The following is a 13,991-nucleotide window of genomic DNA, read 5'->3' as shown; positions in this document are numbered from 1 at the left end:
TAGGACGGTGTGGGGAGCACAGTAGTGGCGTTGGTAGTGCAGGAGTAATAAAAGAAGCCCACCCTGCAATTGATGGAACCGGGGACGGTTGCCGTGGGAGACCAAGGCACTGCGGTGCACATGCTCAAAATGGATTGCTGTGAGGTGAAAGCTGGGACTCGTGTGGTGCACTTAGCCCACCCAAATTCAAGGTGAGGTGGGGTGGGGCTCAGGGCAGCCTCCAGAGGATGCTCATTAGTGCATGGACTCAACAGGAGGTCACCCAAGCTGGCTTAGGGATCTCAGATCCCACAGACGGAGTTAGCACCACTGCTCCAGTCCTTCCTTCTTGGGACCTGGACAGAGAAGAGAGCCAGCAGAAGACCATGCTTCAGAGGATGTCGATGCCAGCTGTCAAAGCCTGCTCTGTGTTCTTGAGGTGGTGGGGGGTAATGGCGTGCAGCACCATAGTGTGCAGGTTGGCTGGCATAGGCTGGTTGTTCACCCCCGAGGTCTAGAATGGTGGGGGCAAAGCAGTGGCTGTGGTAGTGCAGGAGATGGCAAAGAAGCCCACCTCGAAGTCGATGGAGCCCAGGCATGGCAACCACAGCAGGCCGTTCTGGTGCTAGGCTCGTGCTCAAAATGGAAGGCTCTGGGGTGAGAACCAGGGCTGCTATGGTTCACTGAGTAGATCCCAACCAAGGGTGGGGTGGGATGGAGTGAGGTAGGGGCTTTGGGCAGCCTGGGGAGGGCATTCTTGGGTGCAGGGTTTCAGCAGGTGGCCACCCACGCTGTGCTCAGGGGTCTTGGATCCCACAGACTGAGTGTACACTGCTGTCCCTGTCCTACTTTTTAGGCAATCTGGCAGGAGAAGAGAGCAGGGAAGACCACTCTGCAGAAGAGGGTGCCAGGTCCTGCCCCACGAAGCCTCCTCTGTGTTCTCAGGGTAGGTGTTGTGGGAGTTGCAGCACAGGAACCCATAGCTTCACTGAGCTAGTTTGTTGTGTTCACCCTGATGTCTATGATGCTTGGGATTGAGGAAGCACAGCACCTGCTGTGGTAGTGCAGGAGACAAAGAAGCCTACCTCAAAATTGGTGGAAAAGAGGCGCGTTTGCAATGGGAGACTGTTTAGGTGCAGGGGCACATGGTCAAAATGGACAGCCAGAGGGTGAGAGCTGGGGCTCGCGTGCTACATTAGCAGAGCTGTTAACGGGATGAGAGCCGGTGGCTCTCAGGGCAGCCTGGGTAGCTTGCTTATATATGCAGGGACTCAACAAGATGTCACCCAGGCTGGGCTTAGGGATCTCTGATCCAACAGACGAAGTGTGCCCCGCTGCTCCAGTCCTTCCTTCTAGGGGACCTTGACAGAGAAAATAGCAGGGGAAAGACCCCACTTCAGTGGGGGGTGTCATTGCCAGCCTGCAAAGATATGTCTGTGTTCTTGGTTTGGGTGGGGTTGGGGGTGCAGCACCAAATTTGGCAGGTTGGCTGGAATAGGCTGGCTGTTCAGCCTGAGTGTCTAGGACAGTAGGGGCACAGCAGAGGCTGTGGTAGTGCAGGAGAGGACAGAGAAGCCCACAGAGAAGTTGGTGGAGCCCAGGCTCAGCGCTCACAGGACACTGATTCGGTGTGTGTGTACTCAAACGACCACTCTGGGGTGACAGCTGGAGTTCGTGTGATGCAATGAGCAGCCCCAAACCCTGAGGGGGTGGGGTGAGGTGGGGGTTCAGAGGAGTCTGAGGAGGATGCTCATGTGTGCAGGGACTCAACAGGAGTTCACTCAGCCTGGGCTCAAGGATCACAGATCCCACAGACTGAGTGGGCTCTGCTGCCCCCATCCTAACTTCTAAGAGACCCAGAGGGAGAAGAGAGCAGGGAGAAGACTATGCGTCAAAGGATTTCGATGCTGGCTGGAAAAGCCTCGGCTGTGTACTCGGGGTTTGGGGTTGGGGGTGATGCTGTGTGGCCCTCAAGTGCGTGGGTTGGCTGGGATAGGCTGGTTGTTCACCCCTGAGGTCTAGGATGGTGGGGGCACAGCAGCAGCTGTGCTATGCAGGAAAGGACAAAGAAGCTCATTCTGACGTCAGTGAAGCCAGTGCGCTTTCCACCGGAGACCCTTTAGGTGCAGGGGCATAAACTGGATGGCTGTGGGTTGAGAGTGAGTCTGGCATGCTGCAGTGAGCAGAGCCAGAACCTGGGCGGGGGGCATGTGTGGAGGTTCAGGAAAGCCTGGAGAACATTCTCATGTATGCAGTGATAAACGGGAGGTCCCTCGGGCTGGGCTCATGGGTCTCAGTTCCCATAGACAGAGTGTACATTGCTGCTCCCATCGTATCCTCTGGGAAACCTAGACAGAAAATATAGGGAGAAGACCATGCTTCAGAAGAGGGTGCCAGTCCCTGCCCCGCAAAGCCTCCTCTGTATTCGGGGTAGGGGTGTGGAGGTGCAGTGCCGAAGGGCTCAGATTGAAGAGGTAGGCTGTAGCATTGACCCCCAAGGTCTAGGTCGTTTGTGAACACAGAAATGGGTGTGATTGTGCAGGATAGGACAAGAAAGCCCACCCCTGAAGTTGGTGGAGTCCAGGTGTGGTTGCCATAAAAGACTGTTTTGGTGCATGGGCACACACTCAAAATGGATAGCTCTTTGGTGAAAGCTGGGTCTCACATGGTACAGTGAGTAAAGCCATAACCCAGTGTCATTGTGAGGGGGAGGCTCAGGACAGCCTGGGGAGCATGCTCCTATGTACAGGAACTCAAAATGAGGTTACTCAGGCTGGGCTTAGGGGCCTCGGTTCCCACAGACAGAGTGAGCACCACTGTCCCCGTCCTACCTTCTAGGTAACCTGGAGGGAGAAGATGCAGGGAAAAACCCCACTTCAGAAAGAAGTATCCATACATTCCCCATAAAGCCTTGTCTTTCTTCTCCAGGTGTGGGTAGGAGCTGTGATGGTGTAGCGCTGAACAGCACATGTAGGCTGTGGTAGCCTGGTGTGTTCACGCCCAAGGTCTAGGACAGTAAGGGAGCACAGCAGTGGCTGTGGTAGTGCAACAGAGGACAAAGAAACCCACCCTGAAGTTAGTAGAAACCAGGCATGGTTGCCATCAGAGACAGTTTCAGTGCAGTGGTGCGCAAAGTGGATGGCCATAGGGTGAGAGCCAGGGCTTGCATGCTGTAGTGAGTAGAGCGGGAACCTGGGTGTGGGAGTTGGCTGTGGTCTCAGAGAAGCCTAGGGAGCATGCTCATGTGTGTGATGGCTCAACAGGACGTCACTCAGGCTGGGCTTAGGGTCCTTGGATCCCGCAGACATTGTGGGCACTACTGTCTCTGTCCTATGTTGTAGGTGACATAGGAGAGGATAGCAGGGGGGACACCCTGTATCAGAAGGTGTCAGCCATTGCTCAGCCAAGCCTTCTTTGTTTTCTGCACTTGGATAGGGTTTTGGGGGTGTGTGGCCAATGCAAAAGCACACAGGTTGGCTGACACAGCTTAGTGTGTTCACTCCCGAGGCCTAGAAGAGTGGGGCACAGTGGTGGCTGTAGCAGTGAAAGAAGCCCACTCAGAAGTTGGTGGAACCCAGGCACAGTTGACACTGGAGATTGTTTGGGTGCAGGGTGTGTGCTCAAAGTGAGGGTTGTGGGTTACAGCTGGGTCTTCTGAGCTGCAGTAAGCAGAGCCAGAACCCCGGAGGGTGGGAGGGTGGGATCTGAGGATAACCTCGGAAAGACACTCATGTGTGCAAGTTACAAGAGATAACTCAGGCTGGGCTCAGGGGTCTCATAGCCCACAGATAAGAGTGGGCATGGCTTGACCCAGTCCTACCTTCTAGGAGAACAACAGGGAGAAGATAATGGGGAGAAGACCCCACTTCAGAAGGGGGTATGAACGCTTGCCTCAGACAGTCTTGTCTTTGTTCTCGGGTTGGGGTGTGTGGGCACAGCTTCAAAGCATGCAGATTGGCTGAATTAATCTGGGTGTGTTCAACCCGGAGGTCTTAGGATGGTGCTGGGCAGAGCAGCAGCTATGGTAGTGCAGCAGAGAACAAAGAAGCCCACGCTGAAGTCAGTGGAAATGAGGAGGTGATTGCATAGTTCACGTATACAGTGTTTTAATAGGAGATCAGTGGGGCTGGGCTCAGGAATCCCGGATCCCACAGGTTTTGGGCACGCCCTATTCCCATGCAACCTTCTAGGCAACACCATCTGGAGGATCACACTGTATTTTGAAGCGGTAACATTTATGTGAGGGTCTCAGACTGGGGGAGGAGCCATCAGTCAGCATGAGGGGGGTTTCCAGGTATTCAGGAATCATGGTAAGGATGCTCTGTGAGGTTGGAGTAAATATATGCTCCCAAGGAAACCTGGGATGGGTTGGGGGATAAACTCACTGATTTCCTCTATGGTATGGTGTAAGGTTTGGTGCTAAGAGTGATGAGGACTTTGTCTAAGCAGGGCAGCTGAAGGTGCATAGTGGGAACATTTCTAGGTATTCTTGGAAGGTGAAGTGTGTACCATGAGATCTGAGGCAAAACAACCAGGTACTACAAAACCATCTGATTTTCTGCATATTGTGAGAATAGAGGAAGGTGAGGGACTGTCATATCTGCTAAAGAGATTCAGACAGCAGCACCATAGAGTTCCAGGTAAAGAAGGCAACAGAGATTTAATGCAAGGTTGAAGACAAAATTCTGATTGAGTGGGTATCACAGAATTGCAGTCTGCTGTATATAGTCAGCATTCTTAGCTCAAGAAACAGGTGTCAAGCTGTTCCTCTTTGTCCCTGCTTCATAACAAATCTGAGACACAGCAAGCATTTTGGCAAACAGACTTTGCTACCATTCGGGACAGAAGTATCAGGCAGCCTCTGGAGATCAAGAGAATTCTTTGAAAAAAGTGCATACCATAACAGGCCATGGGGCGGGGGAGACTACATAGCTCTCAGTGTAGACCATGTGAAATACTAAATGCTGATTGCTGGAGAATCTCTTGCACTTACGTGATTTTCTATTGTCCATTTGTCATGAATGTGTCAACTTCAGAATAGCAAAAGTCAGATGTGCAGGACCACCCTAAAGGTAGTGATAACAGTGATGGCAAAGTAAAAGGACCAAACACCACAAAACACAAGGCTCTAATACCTGTCATTGTCACCACAACAAAACCCCACAGAGAATGACAGCATGGTGCAGCCTACAATTCACTATGTCTTCCTTAGAAGGAAAGACTTAGTACAGTTAGAGAACTGTTGGTTCCTAGAGCACCATTTAAATAGAGACATACAGAAGGAGCCTTGGCTCAAGCCAAGGAGAGGTCTTTATGCTGAGATGCTCACACAATCTCCTTTGCCTCCTCCAGGTGCCTGCAGTACAAGCCATATTCCAAACACTCCTCACTCTTGGGACTAAGCACACTCATCATGCCTCGTGGTCACAAGAGCAGGCGCCATCATCCTCCTAAGAAACACCCACAGGCCAGAGTGGACAGCCAGGGTGGTGAGGATGCACAGGAAGAAGTGCCATCAACTACAGAGGCAGTGTCTGCAGTAACAGAAGTGGAACAAGGGGCAGCAGCAACAGCCATAGGAGAAGAGCAAGAAGAGGTAGAGGAGTCTACTTTCTTCCAAGATCCACCTGGTGCTGCTTACTGGAGCCCTCCCCTGACACGTCGGGTGAGATCACCATCTACCAGTGGCTTTTCTGATGAAGGATCTGTAGTCAGTTCTGAGAAGTTTTCCATTTACGAATATGAGCAGAGCACGTCTGGGGCCAATTTCTGGACTGAGAGCTTATCACATAAAACACGCAGCCCTATAAAGATGTTGGCATGGTTCATACTTCGAAAATTTGATTTGAAGGAGCTTTTTACCATGGAAGAGGTGGAGAAAGCAGTCCAACCAGCATTCAGAGATGAATTTCCTGAGATTTTCAAGAGTGCCTGTGAGCACCTGGAGGCGATCTTCGCAGTTGAAGTGACAGAAGTGGAGACCAAGCATCACTACTATGACCTTATCAGCAAGCTGAACCTCCCCAACAATGGGAGGGTTCGCCCTGGCATGGGCTATCCTAAAACCGGGCTCCTGATGAAAGTGCTCTCTGTGATCCTCATGAAGAACAATTGTGCTTCTGAGGAAGACATCTGGAAGTTCCTGAAAAAGATGAAAGTGTACCCTGGCAAGAAGCACACCGTATTTGGACAAACCAAGAAGCTCCTCACCCAATCTTTTGTGAGTCTGAAGTACCTGGAGTACCGCCGGGTGCCTGGCAGTGTTCCTCCATGCCATGAGTTCCTGTGGGGTCCCCAAGCTCATGCTGAGATCAGCAAGGAGAAAATCATGAAGTTTTTGAGCACAATGAAAAAGGTTTCTCCTAATGCCTTCTCATATCTTTATGATGATATTTTAAAGGACAAGGTCGAAAAAATCCAAGCCGCACTTGCTGCGTGTTCAGTCACTACTCCTGATCCTAGTTCAGTGGTCCAGGTCACATGTCCTGCTCCTCTTCCCAAGCTTGAAGATGCCTGAGTCTGGTGCTCATCCAGTGGTGGAAAGGGGATTCGCAACAGGGAGTTTACTTTTCAGTGTTATAGATTCCCGAAGTAGAGGGTGATGCAGGGTAACATATCTCGTGCCCTTTTATTTCTTTCTTTTCTCATTGCTTTGGTTTCAGGAAACTGAATGTTGAAAAATGTTTCATGGTCATTTCCTCAAAGTCACACTTAAATCTTTTTCAGTTGACCTTGATGTTTCTTGACTGCAATCAGCACATACTCTTGTCGCCTACTCTTTGGCAAGCTTTGTGGTAGTGCACTGGTGCTCACATGATGATGATCCAGTCTCTGCTCCTACAGTTTTGAGCCTCAGTTCTCCAGCTTAGTGAGAAATTTTTTGAACTTTGTTTTTGACTTTTCCGTAGCCTAAGAAGAATGAACACAAAGAGGATGTCATTGATAGCAGTGGGGTGACAATTTATTAAGGACAACTGTTGGACGTTGGAAACCACAGATTTCTGGTGGGATAAAATTTTCCTTTTATTTTGTGATGAGCTAATGTTGGAGGTGCTCTGTTTATACTGTGCCATCCTGTGGTGACACTCAGGATGGTGATGCGAAGTCCTGTAAATATGTTCAGTCTAGTATGACAAACACCGTAGACTGGTAACTTAAACAGTAGCTTCATTTGTCATATTTCCTGTTTAAAAATAAAATACTATAGTGTAATTTTTTTAAAAAATGTTGAAGAACCCCACTGTATGCAGAATGACACAGTGGTGGAAAAATTGGAAACCTGGTCAATATGTGAATTCTCCTATTGTTTTTGCTCTCTGTTATTTTTAGTAACAATGTTTTATGTGTGGTTTTGTCTTTCTCTAGAACAGAAAAATAAAAGTTTTATTTTCTTTCATGTTTCTTTAGTTATTTCAGTGCACATTAATCAAGCACATGTTTTTTCTTCCTAGGATGTATAGTAGTTACTGGATGCTGTAGTAAAGAAATCCTAGGTTTTCTTTTTAGTTTTTTTGACACCAAAGAGGCAATTAGACTACTATTTCATTAGACTATCTTTTTGGGCTGACAAGTCAGCTATAAAGCACCACCAGGAGACCCAGCCTCCCAAATCCATCTATGTCAAATTTGGCATGAAGGCTCTCCTTTACATGCTGTCACATTGGAGGTCAGAGCTTCAGCATATGATTTTGGTGGTGGCTTCATAGAAGCACATATATTTATTAAATTGTTTAAAAGCCAGTGCTGCACTTTGCATCTTTTTGTTTTAACAAAGGAATGTGGAGGATTGTGACGGAGAGAAGGACAGTAGGAAAGGAAAGGTGAAAGGAGAAAGAGGAGGAGATGAGGGTGGAGATAACAAGGGAGAAGCGAGGTGGGAAAGGTTATAAAAAGGAAGAGGAAAAGAGACTGGGAGAGAAGAAAGAAGTAGGGAGGAGTAAATTAGGGAGAGAGAGATTGAGATTCTGTCTCTTGGGCAAATATAATTAAAGACACCCATTTCCATAACTCAAAAATCTGATGACTTCCTTAAAATGCCCACCTCCAAAGAACATCATATGAAGAAGAGGTCTTTCACATAAGGATTTAGTCTGGGGTGGTAGAGTACAGGACCATTTAGTGTACTGTGGAAATCTGCTATAAAGTACCACTAGGATGGTACGTAAAGAAGTGATATCAGGAGAAATACAAGGTGTCTTGGGTTCTGTATTCAAATCATGTTAAATATATGGGGTAATCCACATGTTCAATGCACAATTTCTGCAGATTTTCTCAGAAATGAGGGCAACAGTCCCATCAGGTAAGGGCTGGCCAAATAGCTCAACAGATTAAAGTGCGTGCTTAGGCAGATGTGGGGGCCAGGAGTTCGATCCCTGTTGTACCGTCCTGCTCTCCCCCAGGGAGGTGGGCACTGAGATGGAGAATGAGACTGGGCATGGTGGTCTGTGCCTGTAATCCCAGCACTTGGGAGGCTGTAAACAGGATTACTACGAGTCCAATCTGCAGTTGACCGTGTAGACCCTGTGTTAAATACAAAAACAAAACACCAACAGGTGGGCTTTGCAGAAGCCACTCACCCTGGCATGCTTTATCACCCAGAACTGGGGCATAGCACAGTACTTTACATTGCTATGCATTGGCATCTGTCTCTAGAAGAGGACAAGCTACATTCCACTTCATTAAAAGAGCATTTTCATTTAGTTATCTTGAATGTAAATGGCCAGGCTTTGTGGGGCTCTTGGAAAGGAAATGAATGAATTTTGGCTAAGGTAGTGGATAGGTTTGAGTGTTGCTGAGGCTGAATAAGGAAAAAATCCCATCAATTTGTAGAATAAATTTGCAGGTTTTCCCTGACTTACACTCTGGCAAAAAAAAAAAAAAAAAAATCATGGAGCACCAGAGCAAAGCAAGAGAAAGGCTTAGTAGACAGATTGAGGACACACTCAGTAGCGAAGTACAGGGGCCCAAAATACAATCAGGGGCATTGTAGCTGGGAACCAGGTACATTTTCATCTGTCTTGACAGGGGACCAAAAGCCTGGAAAAAGGTGGCTCATGCCCCTGAAGAGTGTTGGCCCATTCTACAGGTGTGGTCATCTTTTTAAAATAGGTAATTGTGACATTCTTTGTGTTTGCCCAATCCACTCTTTTATCTTAGGATCATGTTCCTTATTTTCTCAATTACAGAATTTTATTTTTCTAAAATGCATGATGGGAATGGCGGAAGTGATAGAGTCTAAATTTAAATACAGCAGTATTGCCATGTACTGCCTTGGGTAGCATTGGCTGCTCCCTGGGAATTGTAGTTTCCTGAAAAGTGCATTTTTTTTTGTGGCCAGCTCAGCCCACCTTGGAGGCAGGCTGGCATGGCATGTGGTGCTTGGGACCAAACCCCAGTCCCTGAGGGCTTGCCTAAGCTTGCTTAAGTAGGCACTTTAGGCTGCTGAGCTATCTTGCTAGCCCCTCAGAAGTACAATTTTTGTTAGGCATGACTTCTTTTTCTCCTTTCTATCTTTTATTTCATCTATTCTGCCTCAGTAATAACATGAATCAGTGTAGCAGAGCAGGATGAGCACAGCCAATAAAAACATCCTACACTTCCCCAAATATTTTTGTCTTCTGGTGGATGATTTGTGTATTACTATCTTAAGTATGAATAAAACCTATGATTGTCCATATGAAAATAGATTGTGAAGTTTATGACGGAATATTGCTGAACTAATGGTATGCCAAAAAGGTGATATTCCCCTGAAATTAAAGATATAAATGAGTAGCAAACTATAAGACAGTACATAGAAAGTAGATTGGCAAGTTTTTTTTTTCAAATTTGAAAGGAATGAAGAGATGGAGGAAAAGAGAGTGAAGAATAGGAAAGGGAACAAAAAGTGTAATTAAGCTGTATTACATACATGTAGCAACTGTGCATAAGGAATATAAACATCATGTGCTTTGCACCTGTACTAACAAAAATAAATGAACTAATTAATTAAAAATAATGTACAGGGGGCCAGGGAGATAGCTCAGTAGAATAAGCACCTGCCTGACAAACGCAGGGTCCTGTGTTCAATCCCCGATACTGCACACATACACAAAATGTATATTATGAAAAGCACCATTTTGCTATAGACAACTCACTGACTACTATTTTGCTTTTTCCCCTCTTCCTTTCTCTTTGCAGGCACTTTAATCTGCTGAGCTATTTGGCTGGCCCCCTCTACTCTTTTTCTTGACAATTAATTTTTCCATATATTATTGAATGGTCTATGGAGAGGTAAGTATGGCACAAAAATACAAGCTGTGCAAATCCAACCTGCACTGAGATTTCTTCTCAGCCCAGTCAGATGGCTGTATTAAGAATATAAAAATATTGCTTAGGTAAGTGCAGGGGCCAGAATTTGATTCCTGGCACTGCATGCCTCTGTAGCCTGGCCCACGGGACGTGCTGAGCCAGTGATGGAGACAGGGCATGGTGGCATATGCCACCATGTACTAGGGAGGCAGAAATCAGGAGGATCACTATGAGTCCAAGCTGTGTAGTGAGACCCCACACACATAAGAAAAAAGGAATAGAAAATTGATCCTGGTTAGGATATGGTACATTCTTAAACTTCTATGTGAAGGAAAATTAGTACAATCATGAAAATCAGCATGGACTTACTTAACAACTACATTTAAAGAGATTATTTGATCCAGCTGTCCTACTCCTTTGTATATTCTCAAAAGATTAAAGTCAGCATACACTAGAGACATCTGTATACACATACTAAGGGAATCCCAATGCACAATAGCAAAGTTGTAGATTAGTCTGTATGTCCATAAGTAGAGAAATGGATAAAAAAAGTGACATACATTCACAATGGAGTATTGTTCAACTTTCAAGAGAAATGAAATAATGTCGTTTTAGGAAAATGGATGCCACTGAAGGTCATCGTGCTAAGGCAGACTCAGTGAAACAAGTGTCCCCTATTTTTGCTCATATATGGACTCTTACACAAAACAAAATGGAGAATGTGATGGAGGATATAGTAAACTCATTATAGAGAAAGAAAAGGGGCAACAGGAAGGGAAAATGGGTCTGACAGGTGAAAAAAAGCTAAGCTTTTTATATGCACATGTGATTGTGCCAGTGAGAAGCATATCGATTGTTCAGCTAATACACACTAAAAAAGAAATGCTAAAAAATTATTTGAGAGAAGGAAAATGATTTAAGGCAGAAACTCAGGTTTAAATGAATACAGCAAGAATGTTACAGACTAAAGAAAGGTAAAATAAACAATTTTATGTTCATAATTTATATACAAGAACATGGTTTTGTTCACAAGAGTGATCCCAAGAATGTATTCAATGATTACACATTGCAATACGTGAAAAGCATGACTGCAGTATTATAAGACAGAGGTAGGAAGTTTTGGGTGTTTTTTTTTTGTGATACTGGGGATTTAACTCAGGACCCTGTGCTTGCTAGGCAAGCACTTATTCTACTGAGCTATCTCCCTGGCCCCCTAGGCAGGAAGTTTCAAAGAGATTCTTTTGTAAGACAGTTGCACCAACTGGGAAAGTGCTAGGGTGTTATTATTTCAAAGTAGGTTTCTATTATTTATAAAACATTTTTTATACTAGGACAACCACAAAAAAATAACAACAAACAGGCCAGCCAAATAGCTCAGCGGATTTACAGAGTCTACAGTGTCTCAGTGCATAAGTCAGACTCTTAGTGATCTTGTTTACAGCCTCTCAAGTGCTGGGATTACAGGCCATGCCACCACGCCATCTCATTCGCTGTCTCAGTGGGCCCCGAGGGTGAGGCCGGCAAGGCAGGCCTGGGAATCGAACTCCCAGCCCCTGCGTCTGCCTAAGCAGGCACTTTAATCAGTTGAGATATTAAGTCTGCCCTCTTCTTGTATCTTAAAAATAAATTATATATGGTATGGTTACCATCTTCTATAGAAATGATTTTATTTTATTATTTTTGTATGTATTCAGTACAGGATCTCACGATGCAATTCTGATTCGTGGTTGTCCTCCCATTTTCAACCTCTCCAGTACTGTGATTAAAGGCATGCACCACCATGCAGGGTCTCAGTGGCAGGCTTAGGAAGCCTGGGGGCGTGGCTGGCACAGCATATGATACTGGAGATCTCTAACTTCAGTCCCTGTGGTTGCTAAACAGGCACATAGTCAGCTGAATGATGTTGCCAGCCCCAGAAATGATTTTTATTATAATTTCCACTAACATTTATCAAAATCCCACTCTCTGTCTACCACTGTGCTGAGAACTTCCATAAGTTATATATATACCTACCTGGGGAGAGAGCTCAGCTGTATAAGTGCCTTCCTGAGAAGCTCAAGGTCCTGAGCTGGATGGCCAGTATGATCAATCAATCAATCAATCAATCAATACCTAAATCTCACATGATAGGTTTGGTTACATTTCATTTACAGAGAAAGAACTTGGAATTTCTCAAGTCAAACAAGACAGTTCAGGTAAACAGATGGATTACATGTTAGGTCTGAACCCCTATAGAGATAAAATTGCTGCCCCATTTCAAGCCTGAGGCATTAGCTCCAAATGCAGATACATTCTGATGTAAGGGTCCTTGGAAGTTCAACACATGAATTTTTGTGGAGAGGGGAAAACAGAGCAAAGAATAAGCAACAATGACAGATACTTTTGCCCTGATATCAGTGCAGCACTACAGAGTACAGGATCGAGTTGTTCCATACTTAGGGTCTCCTGGAGGTTCTGACACATAAAGGTGAAATTGTTTTGAGGTGTAATGCACAAAACCATTTGTTGCCATATTTAACCTTGAATTGGAAAAGGAAACACTCACTGCATTAGCTGAGCAATATAACTAGGTTGCCAAGCATAATTTGCAAATTTGAAGGTAATGCTATATTTTTTGGGGGAAGAAATGAATGAAAATAGAAGTAGTTTGGATGGAAAAGCTCTTGAGGGCACTAAAGAGTTGGCCCTTATCGAAATTCTATGAGCTCTGATTTATATCCAGAGGAATGAACACTCAAAATCCAAATAAAGTTGATGGGGAAGTATTAATTTTATTTGCTAAAACAGATTTTTAATAAATCAGTGTTCTTTGAAAATATTTCATTTTATTGGATATGTTCTTTATGAAAAACATACCTGTAACATTCTATATACTCATAAGTAAATATATAAGACCCACATGTGTAAACATCTTATAATCACACTAGTGTGAGAAGTTGAATGAGTAAATGACAACCAAAATGTAAAATAGATATTGTGAATTGGGAAGAAGCTCTCCAGAGGGAAAGAGAAGCTGTGATGCAGTAATGGGGAAAGGCCTGCAAGCAGGCACAAGGAACAGGTGTGGTACCCTCGGGCCTGCCATGCCGTGCCCCCCTACCCCCAGGGGTGTGCTGAGATGGCAACTGAGACTGGGTATGGTGGCACGCACCTATAATCCCAGTACTTGGGAGACTATAAACAGGTGGATCACTACAAGCCTGATCTAGTAGTGAGACCCTGAACACCCTGTAGACCCTTATCTAAAATACACACACATAAAAAATGGGACTGTATTGGATTACTTTGCTGAATTCATGCACCTATAATATATGAATGGCAATGGAATGCACATTTTTGACAAAAGTAAACAAAAAGGGGGATATAAATGAAGGACTGTATTGTAGTGAAAAAATATATTTATATCAGGGAAACTAGTTTCTCTTTTTTCCTCTAGTGTGACTATAAGATATTCACACATGTGGGTCTGATTTATTTACTCATGAGTATAGAGAATGTTACAGGTATGTTTTTCATGCAGAATATATCCAACAAAATATCTGTATATACAAAATAGCATAGATATACAGTTGCTTTCTCTCAGTTAATGAGAAGAAAGTTTTGAACTAATAGTGTTTAGGCAAGATATCCTGTCTGCATCTTATACTATGAATAACTACTACAAAGACAACAATATGTAATGTATTAATTGTTGTAACTGTCCTACTAACCTGTTTTGAAGCTGT

General features: G+C 45.1%; 1 protein-coding gene across 1 annotated transcript; it reads left to right on the top strand.

Moving 5' to 3' along the window:
• Nucleotides 1–5,392: 5,392 nt before the first annotated feature.
• Nucleotides 5,393–6,496, top strand: LOC101565611 (melanoma-associated antigen B5-like). Its single transcript, XM_004631423.1, has one exon. The coding sequence runs from the start codon at nucleotides 5,393–5,395 to the stop codon at nucleotides 6,494–6,496; it is 1,104 nt and encodes a 367-aa protein (XP_004631480.1).
• Nucleotides 6,497–13,991: the final 7,495 nt, after the last annotated feature.

Source organism: Octodon degus, unplaced genomic scaffold, assembly GCF_000260255.1.
Source record: "Octodon degus isolate 3935 unplaced genomic scaffold, OctDeg1.0 scaffold00041, whole genome shotgun sequence".
Lineage (NCBI taxonomy): Eukaryota > Metazoa > Chordata > Mammalia > Rodentia > Octodontidae > Octodon > Octodon degus.
Note: the sequence above shows the minus strand (reverse complement) of the source record. Positions and strands in the feature narration are given on the sequence as shown.

Coding starts and splice junctions, on each gene's coding strand:
- LOC101565611 (XM_004631423.1), top strand. CDS start 5,393: ATGCCTCGTGGTCACAAGAGCAGGCGCCATCATCCTCCTAAGAAACAC.